Source organism: Danio rerio, chromosome 17 (assembly GCF_052040795.2).
Source record: "Danio rerio strain M-AB ecotype USA chromosome 17, GRCz13ab, whole genome shotgun sequence".
Classification (NCBI taxonomy): Eukaryota; Metazoa; Chordata; class Actinopteri; order Cypriniformes; family Danionidae; genus Danio; species Danio rerio.
The window spans coordinates 16,132,083-16,145,284 of NC_141037.1; the positions used below are offsets into that span (position 1 = coordinate 16,132,083).

General features: G+C 33.7%; 1 protein-coding gene across 1 annotated transcript in view; it reads right to left on the bottom strand.

The window, feature by feature from the left end:
* The window catches only part of txndc16 (thioredoxin domain containing 16), a 45,969-nt gene that overhangs the window by 17,429 nt on the left and 15,338 nt on the right, over positions 1-13,202 (bottom strand). Inside the window, exons 9-16 of the mRNA XM_087290206.1 lie at positions 12,898-12,958; positions 12,706-12,826; positions 9,390-9,536; positions 9,251-9,310; positions 5,332-5,503; positions 2,620-2,756; positions 463-547; positions 181-319 (exon numbers count right to left, since the gene is read on the bottom strand). Coding sequence (XP_087146332.1) covers positions 181-319; positions 463-547; positions 2,620-2,756; positions 5,332-5,503; positions 9,251-9,310; positions 9,390-9,536; positions 12,706-12,826; positions 12,898-12,958 — 922 coding nt within the window. The remainder of the gene's footprint in view (positions 1-180; positions 320-462; positions 548-2,619; positions 2,757-5,331; positions 5,504-9,250; positions 9,311-9,389; positions 9,537-12,705; positions 12,827-12,897; positions 12,959-13,202) is intronic.

Here is a 13,202-nt window from a genome sequence, read left to right on the forward strand (position 1 = left end):
AAGACATCCTGATTGAAAACCTGCTTCAGAGTGCTGTTGATCTCAGAATGGGGCGATGGTTCATGTTTCAGCAGGAACACTTCCAGTAAAACACATGTGATTCCAATATAAAGTCTCATTGTGCAACTGTGGAGCACGATATTTGAAGTCTGGGGTGAATTTGCAACCAAAATAACTTACAAAACGCTCCAGCTCCACTCGTTGAATGAGTTTGACATGGTCCGTTGCCAAGGATGATGGGAGGGAAAAGACCTGATGAGGAAGTGCAGGACCGTGGGACACCAGTAAAGCAGGCAGATTCACTGACAGTCCCTCCACCCTGATCAAACACAAAACACTGTCTTACGCCACACTGAAACCTCCACACATGTAACATCTTGTTCCTTACAACCCCTCTGAATGCAAGTTATAATCTTAAGCATATTACGTCATTAGAATAGTTGTGGTGAAACATCCAGATACCATTTTGCCGCCTCTTTATGGGCAAACAGCCCAATAATGGTCTCTCCTCTGAGGAGTCTTGCCGCTTCTTCAAATGAAGATACGCCTGAAGACATACAAAGCACATGACTGAGAGATTCTTTTGTACATGGAATCAATTTTGCAATAATTTGACACCCGTGAAATACACTCGTTAGCTGTCAAACCACATTGCACTAATTTTTATTTTTTATTTTTTATATTTTTTTAGGAACACAATCAAAACCCTTTTTTAAAAAATTGTGTACTTTATATGCATATTGTTTGAAGTATTGTAAAAAAACAAAAAAGCCATCAGTAGCAAGTCAACCTGGCTACTCAGAATGAACTACAAACCTTAAAAAGGGATAGTGAAATTTAGGTGATATAGAGCAATATTATTTCTTAAGTAATTGTTTACTGTATTCATATGTAATGAGCCTTTTGGCAAATATCATCTAGAGTCATATTTACAGTTTTCTAGAGCACACAAGTCTCCTTGGAGCTTTGTATGATTACAGTTGAAACGCTGAATATTTTGACAGAATGTGAAAATACAGTATTCTGTTTATTAAAATAATAATGCACTAAAGATATTTACCTTTTAAAAAATAATTTACTTTTTTTGTAGTCCAGTTTAATGATTGATCATAAATAAATCACATACATTTTTTTACATAACAGCTTTGTGCTCATTTTTTATTATGTACATGAAGAGTTCATATGCAAAAACATTTAAGTGCCATCTGGAATTTTCTTCTACAATGAGCATTTTTCTCAGCCTTTAATGTTTATGATCAGTTATTTTATTTTACAAGCTATAAAAGTAACAATTTTTTTTGCTATTGGAGTGAAATTACTGAATTAAGACATAGGAGCCTGTGCAAAATGCTATTTTACAAGAAATTTGCAGATGGCAATCTTTATATACAGTGCTCTGCATAATTGAGTGCACCCCAATTAGAAAATTAGCAATTTCTCTGTGAATATAGGCAATGTATTTTGGTGCATTTAAACAAAACAGACTTATTAAACAGACACATTTCTAAAAAATAATATTTTAGTCACCAAACATATTTAGAAATTGAAAGATATTTCATTTAAATTCAAGCCAAAAATTGCAAAAACTAAATTCTTCATTTTTTTATTCTCTTGATTTTCCACCTTTTTAAATTTGTATTTAATATTTTTCTATAATATATAAATTTGGCTGTACAAGTTTTTTTTGTACCGTTATCGTAAGTTATTTTGTTAGATGAGCTCCAGATTTGGCTTAAGTACTGACTAATCAAATCTATTTGCACAGATATAATACTGTATAGCTTTCTAATAAAATATGTATTTTAAAGAGAGATTTGTGAGGGGTGTATTCATGTATGCTGAGCACTGTATAAACACATATTTGTATATATACAGATAAATATATGAATAATATGCACATAAAATATTTATTTATTTACAAAATATTTTAATATCATTTCATTGAATACAGTTGAAATTAGAATTATTCATCCCCCTTTGATCTTTTTCATTTTTAAACATTTCCCAAATGATGTTTAACAAAGCAGGCAAATGTTGACAGTATGTCTGATATATATGAGAAAGTCTTGTTTTATTTCGGCAAGAATAAAATCAGTTTTGAATTTTAAGCCTTTAAATGTCACTTTAAGCTGTATAGAAGTGTCTTGAAAAATATCTAGTCAAATATTTTTTACTGTCATCATGACAAAGATAAAATAAATCAGTTATTAGAAATGAGTTATTAAAGCTATTACGTTTAGAAATGTGCTGAAAAAATCCTCTCTACGTTAAACAGAAATTGGGGAAAAAATAAACAGGGGGATAATAATTCAGGGCGTTTAATAATTCTGATTCTAGTTGTATAAATAAATAAATAAATAAATAATGCAAATACAAACTTTTATTTAGCATACAATTACTCATTAAGCAACACTTGTTTCTTGCATTGAATATTAGAGCTTGACCTAAACTTTTAAAGTCAAATTTGATGGAATTCATCATAATGCAAAAATAATCTAGAATCATGGGAAAATCATGATCTCTATTTTAAACCAAAAACAAATACGGGTTCACAGTTTATTCAGGAAAGTGCATCTCCATCTACCACACAGCAGTGATTCCTGGGAAAAGAGAGCTTACCCATGTCCTGCATTGAGCTGAAAAGCCCCAGCACCCGGACAGGGGTCAGATATACATATTTTCTGTATAAATCTCCCTCCAGAAACGACATCACCTCAGCGGACGAGGAGAGATGGACAGGAGTGGAGACCAGACTCCTGCAAAAACAAAAGTTACTCTTAAACTGATGATTCGATCATCATTTACTCACCCTTTACATGTTCTAAACCGGTTCGACTTTCCTCTGTTGAACACAAAAGATGATATTTTGAAGAAAGCTGAAAACCTGTAACCATTGACTTCAATAGTATTTGATTTTCAGCTTTTCTCAGAACATCTTCTTTTGTGTTCAACAGAAAAAACAACAACAACTTATAAAGGTTTCTGACCACATGACAGTGAATAAAATGTTAGTAAACTTGCTTTTTTTTAAATATAAAGGTCCAGTGAAGTGCTTTGAAATGTGCATTTTTTTACTTCAAGCTTGACATAATCGCAACTGGAAATTAAGAGAGGGTGGGACATACTTAGAGCAGCTCCTTCCCTTTTAAAAAAAACAACCAATAGAATTTCGTTTTTAGCTCTGCCAGTGAGTGTTCAAATGGATCAAAAAAGTGCTCAAGTGGATCAAATGAAAAGCAACTGAAATGTGTCTTGAAGGGGGAGGGGTTTGTCAGATACCAGGGAGCATTTGATTGGTCAAGATTTGATTAAAAAAAAATCTGAAGAGTAAGGTAATGCGAAAAAAAAAATCATTGATTAATTTAGGCGGAAGTGATAAATTGCAAACTTTGGATATTTACATCAGTTTTTTATATTCCAAACTAGAATTTTTGGGAACACACTAGCTAATAGATATCTTTAAATGTGAAGTATGGAAGTTTAACACCCAGTGGTTGAACTCGGTATTGCATTCCTGGATTAAAACAAATACAAACACAGATTGCCAGATTGACAGGTTAAAATTACAAAAAGAGTTCCGGCACGGTAAACACATTTTCAAAGCAGAATATCTAACTTCAGCATTGTTTTTCAGATAAACAACAATGTTCACTTACCATGTCTCTTTAATATCTGCAAACATTTTATAGTATTTTTATGCTTTAGAAGAGTCAAAAACTTCCCCTTTAAAACGAACAGACTGAAACTAGCATCTAAAATGTTTTATTTTAATTTAACGAGACTTTAAATACCTCTTTTGCACAATATCTTTAACAATTTTGTTCTGTCTTGTGTAAAAGGACTTGCATAGTCCTCCTTGGGTTACGTTTCTTTAGTATATGTATAATTAGTAGTTAGCACAGTTAGATTACCAGATAAAAAAGTATATATAAATTTAAAATAGCTCTTATGTCCAGTGTTTTGCACATGTTTATTTAATTTGTTTCACTTATATATATATATTTCCCATTCATCTTTATGTCTATAGCGCTTTTACAATGTAGATTGTGTCAAAGCAGCTTCCCATAAAAGATCATAGTAAATTGAAACCGGGTCAGTTCAGTTTTCAATGTTCAGTTTAATTCAGTTAAGTGTGGTTTAATTTTCACTGCTTAGAGTTCAAACACTTAAGCCACAGACCATGCAAGCCATATTTGAGACATTCTACCAAAAAGCTACATCATCTTTCCCTGAAATAAAACATAAATGCAGTGAATAAAAAGTATTTCATCCCAAAAATGTCTAAAATAGACTGATGATTGATTTCTGTGAGTTGTTCTGTAAAGGGATATGTCATTGTGGATGTTGTTTCGTTATTAAAAACTCTTTACTAATGTACAAACTCTGTCATTGACACTGTCCTCAGCTGTTATTTAGGAAGAAATACTTCAGAAATAGCAAATTTAAGTTGCTTTCATACACATCAATCGATTAACAACATGAAATTCTAAACAAATTCTACAAATAAATGCTGCAAATATATAATACAAATAAATTTACAGTTGTCCCCAGGTTAATGTCAGTCCTGTCACATTTGCATTAAATTTAGCATAAAATATGTGCAATACACCTTTAAGGCTATGAGTCGGCAGAGACATCATTTGACGAAGAAGAAGCTGACAGTGATCAAGGATGTGTTCTATCATTGAATTGTATGAGTTCATGCTTGTTTTTGTATGCTTTTTTGAGGACGACAAACTAAATGTCAGGTCCTTTCACATTTTTTATAAATGAAAATGTACGTTTCTGGTAGAATGTCTCATATACAGTACTTCAGAATTGTTATTGTTTACTTTATTTTCTGTAAATGTATTTAGCCTGAACTGATGGGGAAAAAAAAACATTAAAAAAAAAATTCCCTTGTGTATTTGTGTACACTTCCCGAATAAAGCTCATTCTGATTCTTTATGTTCACACATGTAGCAGAATGGCAATAATGCTAAACTTGACTTCAACTATCCCTTTGAACAGTATTCAGAGAAGAGATTGGCTTTGAAGGTGGAAATCCACTGCACTGCTGCCTTGCGGACATCTATTAATTGACTTAGCCATAAATTGATGGCACTCTACAGATAAGACACCTCATTAGCCATTATCAGCCCACAGCCATATAAGAAACATATAACAGGCCAGTGTGTAGGCACAAACCGCACATACTGTACGCTCTTCAATCATCGAGCCTCTAATTTAACCCAAAGAGAGCTCGGTTTCAGGTTAATGCTGAGTGACGCTGAATAAATCACCACATGCGGAGGATCTGACCTTGTGTGGGAATAAGGACATGATACTCACAGTAGTATGAACCGTTGAAGGCTTTTGGTTCCCATCATGCCCCTGTAGGGCTGAGCAGCAGCAGCCTTTGGACAGTAGATCAATACGGTGGGGAAAGAAGTGATGTTTTGATCTCTGCAAATATCAGTCCATTCCCCACAGTCTACAGCCGCCAGCTCCACACCATTCACATCTGAAATTGATAAAGAAAGAGTTTGTTTCTGTGACTTATTTTGTGCCACAATATAGATAACAATTTGAATCGATACTGAAAAGGATTCTGAAAGGATTAGTTTACCCAAATTAGGGTTGTAATGGTATGAATTTTTTACGGTATGATAATCGTCTAAAACAATACCACGGTTTGACGGTTTCGCGGTATATGGTATTAAATAGTAATTCTCATAGCAAAGACCCTGAAAAGAATAAGAACACGTTTTCTGACTGAACAAAGGTTTTATTTCAACAAACTTTTGAAAGAACCATTTTAATAGAACTATAGAAGTCTTTTATAAAAATAAACTGAAAAATTTCCCATTTTAATTAATTAAATTAGAAGGAATAAACAAGCAAGGTCTTTTAAGATTAGACAAAAATAAACTTAAACTGTCCTTCCTTATAAGCAGGATAAATGGGAGACCAAAAGTGCAATACCAAGTTTATGGCTGTAAACATGTATTTAAAGCGTTGTTTTTTTCAGTCTAGGTTGTGATGAAGAAATGTAAGCATGTTGAGATTTTCAGGACTTAATCTTGACCGCTGAGGTGAGAGAATGTGTCCACTTGTATAATGAACAAATAAAAAAATAAGAAAATAATAAATAATGTGTCAAAGTCCAAATAAACATGGTGCAAATCCTCAGTAAAAAATAGATATAAATATTTACTATACTATAAATAGTTACATAAAGAAACTAGATTCAATATGGAACATCCTTAGGTTTTATGTGCCAGCATGGATATGGTTGTCTGTGGATATGGATTTGGATATGGTTGTCTGCAATGCAGACAAACAGCTGCACCTTCATTTGGGTCTTTTGAAAACAGCAAGAGCAGCAGTTCGTCTTTGCTGTGTCACTGTTTTGTCATGTTTCTGTGCTGCTGTGCATGCAAAAGTACTTAGTATGAGAATTATTTCATGCAAAACTTTTTTTTTTTTTTGCGTTTTATTTAGCCGCACATAAATGTATGCCTATCTCTCATTCCGTGTTGTTCAAAAAGCTCATTGTTGGTCCACAAACAAAAGTGAAACCTATGCTTATTGGTTGTGATACAGCGAGTTTGAACCAATCTGGGCATGGAGGAGGGACAATGCATCAATGTATCATGTCTGGTTTGTCCGGAGACACAGTGACGAGCGTTTCTTTGTCAAATCAGCGTTGTCAAATTTTGATGACGTCATCGCACTGATTCCGGAGCCTCTGAAAGTCCGCGAATGTTATGCCGGAGTTTAGACCGGGTTAGTTTTGGTCTAATGAAAAATCTATTATAGTTTCTCAAAATAGCAATGCCCCAGCGAATGTTATGATACAGCACTGGAAAGCTGAGATTCTCTTCTTTATGCCAATCTTTGAATTGTATGAATCGGATCAGCGGATCAAAAGTTATTAAACATTCAAGAGCAATACTTATTTTTAGCCGCAGGCGGCTGTCTCGGTCTTTAAGGGTTAAAACCGTTGATATGCAATTGTTCATGGTATGATAATCGTGCACGTTCAAATCGTGGTTGACCGTCATACCGGTATATTGTTACAACCCTAACCCAAATATTCCAATTCTGTGATTAATTACTCACCCTGATGTCATTTTAATCTCCGGAGACCTTCGTTCATCTTCGGAAAAGAATTTTAGATATTTTAGATGAAATCCTGGAGCTCTCTCCTCCTCTATAGACAGTATTGGTCAGGAGACATTTAAAGGAAAAGGAACTAAAAACATTGTTAAAGCATTCAATGTGACTTCAGTGGTTCAACTGTAATCATATGAAGCCCCAAGAACAATGTCTTTTGCTAAATTTGACTCCGCTTGCCAATATCTTTTTTTTTAATCGTATTACTACAGGCAGTACAATGTATTGCCATTAGCGTCTGCAGCACAACACGTAAAATGTATTGCCCATAGTAAACGTTCACCCTTACCTGATACGAAAGATATTGGTGAACAAAGTTATTTTTACAGCTTTATTAGAGCAGAAAACTATTCTTGGAGTTTGTATGATTACAATTAAACCACTGAAGTCACATAATATTGTTGGTTCCTTTTTTGGACTTTGAACGTCTATGAACCATTTCCATCTATGGAGGATGAGAGAGAGAGAGAGCGTAGATTTCATCTAAAATATCCTAATTTGTGTTTGGATGAAAATGAAGGTCTCATGGGTTGGAGTGGGAATAAATAATAAGAGAATTTTAATTTTGAATGAATTAATCCTTAAATATTAAGATAAAGTTAAGTATTTTTTCTTTTTTTTGTTGATGTGTGAAACTCATTTAACATTTGTTGCATTCCTACCATTTAATAATTGCAAGAAGTGTTGTGATTTGGTATTTTTAGATATGAAAAAAAATCTCAATTAATTAACAGAAAATAAATATCAAAATGTATATTTGCAGTTACTGAAAAAAGGCATGCTCAGATAAACTTTTTAAAATTTACGTCTCTCCATAATGTTACATTAACTTCAGGAGAGACATTAGGTAAACAGAAAAAACACAGTCAGCATATACAAACAAAAATTCATTACGTAGCCATGTCATCATTTAACTGTTTACATTATCCACAAACAGAGGTCTATATATATATACACACACACACACACACTTTTTTTCAGCATAACTTAAAAAAAAAAAAAAAGACAAGCTTTAAAAACAAAAATAAACAATGAAAATATTGCCAAGTGAAAAAAAGACTATAATAAACTAAACTTATGCACCACAGTCAGTTCAGGTAGCTAATAATACACTGACAAATTTTAAACAAATGTTATTTTAAGGAAGGTTATTAAACCATATTGGTAAATAGAGTAATAACCTTTTATTTAAAATTGTATAGATTAATAATTTGTGTATTATTTTTAAAAGTAATAAAAAGTTTGGATGTGTTAGGAATTAATTGTGAATGAATTGATGTTAGCCTGGTTGGGTAGCTTTCCATGTACATTAGAAACATAAAACACAATATTCAGTGAATTTAAGACATATTAAGGCCTAAAATGTAGGTTTTGATATTTAAGATATGTTAAGACTTTTGAAGACCCTGCAGACACCCTGCCTTTACTCATGCTCAAGTAGTTCTAAACATTTATTTCTTCTGTTGAATACAACAAAAATATATTCAGAAAAATGTTGGGGGGGGGAATCCATTGACATCCACAGTAGGAATGTAAAAAATACAATGCAAGTCAATCATAGTTCTTTTCCAACATTAAATGTTTAACAGAAAAAGGGGTTTGGAACAAGTTGAGGATGAATAAATGACAGAATTTCCCTTTTTTGGGGGGGTGAGCTATCCTTTTAAAAATAAGAAATGACATAAATGTGAATAAGCTACGTTAAAAAAGGCATTCAATCTAATTAAAGGCAGATGAGGAAATAAAGGAGACAGTCAATTATTGCATACATCAACTAAAACCCTCCACACCCAGTCAGAAATAATAAATGCTCAGAAAAGCGATGTTAGTTCTGAGAAAAAACACATCATTTGACTCCACTTGGTTTGATTTTATTATCTAATGCAATGACTCAAATTTCCAAATACATTTTGAGGACGCTGTAAAAGCAAAACGATTTATTCTGTGCACATCAGTCTTGATTTTTTTCTGTTATACTGTCAGAACACAGATGCCATCAAATGAATATTTAAAAAAAAAAAGAAACAAAACAACTTAATTTGATTTACAGCACTTCAACATTCTGCAATATTGTTCAGAGAAGTGCTTTTACCTTCGACTGCTTCTGCCACCTCCACATACGACTGAATGAAAGCCATACAGACAGCATCCCCTAGAGGACAACAGTGGACATATCAGGGTAGAGTACACACAGATGGCAAAAACAAGTGGGAGAAAAAAGTTAAACTCACATTTAAAATAAAACAGCACCACTGTGATCTCATTTTGCTTGATTGCAGTTTGAAAGGTGTCTGCCGTGAGTTCAGTTACAGGCTCCAGATCCAGCATAAGATCACGATCTCTGTACACAGACTCAGACACTTCGTCATCGAGGATATCTGGATGAAGTTAAGAAGGACAAGTTGATAATAACCAATGGACTAATACTAGTTAAAAAGTTGTATAGTAAGGTTATTTTAGAAAACAAAAACTAAAGGTAATTGTCATTTTATCTCCTAAAAAAAACAACAACAGTTACTAAATAAAAAAACTAACTAAAGTAAAATAGTAAATCATCAAATTTATTAGCAAAAGGAAAATTAAATCATATTTTGGTGGAACAGTGGCTCAGTGATTAGGATTTACAACAGGAAGGTTGCCGGTTCGAGTCCTGGTGTTCTGTCAATTTGTCCTACCTTGTCAGATTGTCCTACCTCGGCTCGCATACTTTTTTTATTTCTTCATTTTTTTTATTTAAGAATGAAAATTTACAACCACAATCAGAAGATCAATATAAGAAAAATACAAAAGAGGGAAAATATAAGCTACATTAGCTGCAGAAAGAAAAAAAGACTAACAAAAGAAAGAAAGGGGTAAGTAAATTAAAATTGTATGAAAGTGTACAGTGTGAAAATAAATCAATTAACAGCATAACAGGAAAGCTATCTAACTCAAATCACAGTCAATAGACAACAGTTCTTCATATAGAACCAAGAATCTGACACATTTTTTGTTGTTACACATACGGAAAGATTTGAGCAGGGAGTCAACTTAAATCAGAAAATGTTAAAAGGTAAGGATTGAAGCCATGCATTTTTGTTTATGTATAAAAAAAATTCCAAACAAGATGAAAAAAAAAGTTGAAGCTAAATTCTTTAGATTTCTGTGAAGATTCTGAGTAATAACAAACAATTTCTTTTAAACTAAAAGATTGTGCAAAGGCAGTAGGAGTGTTTAAATAACAATACAGGTCGAACCAAAATTTCTGAACAAATTCACACATACAAAATAAATGTATTAAAGTTTCATCATCCTTACCACAAAATGTACATTATTTCGGAATATCAACATATTTGAAAACAAATGAGTTAGCCAGATATTTTTTATGCAATATATTAAAGTGGAGGCAAGGCAATGGCGCAGTAAGTAGTGCGGTCGCCTCACAGCAGGAAGGTCGCTGGGTCGCTAGTTTGAACCTCGGCTCAGTTGGCGTTTCTGTGTGGAGTTTGCATGTTCTCCCTGCCTTCGCGTGGGTTTCCTCCGGGTGCTCCGGTTTCCCCCACAGTCCAAAGACATGCGGTACAGGTGAACTGGGTAGGCTAAATTGTCCGTAGTGTATGAATGTGTGTGTGTGGATGTTTCCCAGAGATGGGTTGCGACTGGAAGGGCATCCGCTGCGTAAAAACTTGCTGGATAAGTTGGCGGTTCATTCCGCTGTGGTGACCCCGGATTAATAAAAGGACTAAGCCGACAAGAAAGTGAATGAATAAATGAATATTAAAGTGGATTTATTTCATTTAATTTAGGAAGAAAGTATTTATGAGGCAACAACCAAGCTTTTCTCCAATCTATATTATTAATTAATGCAGCCCAATGAAATTTGCCTCATGGAACAATACGATTTCTTTGCTGAAGAATTAGACGTATATGATTATTATTACATTTTTTAATCATGAAAGTCAATGCCGTCCAGCAATAATGCTGAGTCCTTCATAGTTTTTGCATTTTATTGTATATGCCTACCTCGCATTCAAAAAGTAGGTGGCACATTTTGATGACGCAATATGCTACCCATTAGATTTTGCTGCCAGTGTAAATTTTAATGAGGAGCAGTGTGATACGAAGCTGTAATAGCTGTAATCCCTATCTCCAAGCTCAGAACCATTCAAATACAGTGTTGGTAGCATAATCTGATGGGTAGGATAAAATGTCAGGACACCCGGCTGCGTTAGTTGGCATTTCCGTGTGGCGTTTGCATGTTCTTTCCACGTTTGCATGGGTTTCCTCCGGGTGCTCCGGTTTCCCCCAAATTCCAAAAACATGCGCTATAAAGTCCCTCCAGAATTTCGCGGGACTTTTTTTCTGAATTTTGCAGCATAAAATGACTTTGCTGGGGCTTTTCTTAAAATTTGCGCCAATATTTTGTGTTGATTTGCTGTACAAAATATATCACAGACAAAAGTATTTTTTATATATATTATTACTCCTAGACCCTGATATTGGGTTCTGTAACTTATACAGTATCCTTTAAACTGAGTGTGATTTTATGTTTAAAAAAATATTGTATCCATATATCTGTATAAATTGTGTGTGCACAACTAATTTTCAGCCAGGCAGCCCAAAGCCTTCCGGTGAACTGTCTTTCCATTACAAAATTGTCACGTTCAAGATCTGATTTCTTTAAAAATCAGAGATCTTCACTGCCTGTTATCATCTCGTTTTACACTTGAGATTTACTAAATGAATGCTTAAGTCTATTTAACTGACTGTATTGCAATTACATTACAACACTAATGCTGTAAAAACAACCTTGTGTAATTGAAAATACTCACATTTAGCTTTCACCGGTAGTTTATCATTGGCTTTAAAACTCTAGCTGTGCATAGAGCACGTTTTCATGGTCTTTTGCAGTAATATTTATGGGTATATGCGACTTTATTTACTTATTTTTACCATGCAGTGTCTTCTTCTCCTGGTTAATGCTGAGTTACAGACCAGCGAAAAGGTATATACTGCTACCTATGATCATGATGAGTGTAAAGTCCGGTAAAAATCATGAAAAAAATATGAAGTTTGCTTAGTTTTGCAGGGACTGAAGGGACTGGCTATAGATTAATTGAATTAACTGAATTGGCCGTATGTGTATGAGTGTGTGTTTAAATGTGAGAGTGTATGGGTGTTTGTGGCTGGAAGGGCATTCGCAGCATAAAACATATGCCGGAATAGTTAGCGGTTCATTCCGCTGTGGTGACCCCTGATAAATAAGAGACTAAGCCGAAGAAAAATAATAAAAGGAAATCATTGTTTTTTTTTTTAAATTAAGCACTCATTTTAGGGTGGAAATTTTGGAAATACCAGTAGATGGCGTAAACAAATTTGGAAAAAAATGTTCTGAAAACTCTGTTAAAACTATAAAAGCTAAACAAAAACGTGTTCACAAAACTAAAACTAACCTAACAAAACCATTAATAAAATAAGCTAAAGCTACTCAGACATTTATACCAATTTCAAAACAGCATTATAATAAAATAAATAAAATGAAAAACTATAATAACATTGGCATCTTACCAAGATCTGACCAATGTTCATCATCTTCCTCCTCATCTTCGGTCTTGTCTTTTTGCAGAAGTGTTTCTTTGAAAAGTTTCACAACCTCTTCAGGAGCACTCAGGGTAAAATATTTCACATCCTGTTGACAAATGCTGTGGTTAAAAACAGATTTTCTAAATAATCACAACCACGCTGAAAGGTTGAACTGACCTCCTGTGGGAGTCTGTAAGCTGCGTTGTATTTCAGTGGCGTTTTCACCTTAGGATTGTCCCTGAAAAATTAACAGAAGAGAGTTAATGAATTAAAATCAAGAGGGAATGTACTACGGATATATTACAATTCACCTTAATATTTATATTACTAAATGTGCATGAATCCTCTGTCAAGTAAGGTTTTTCAAAACCAACCAATAAATGAGGGCTTTCTTTTATTTCCATTATTATCAGATAAAGCATGGATATGGATATATTACCAATAATATCAACTTTCTAACTTTCTTATCTCAAATTTTAACC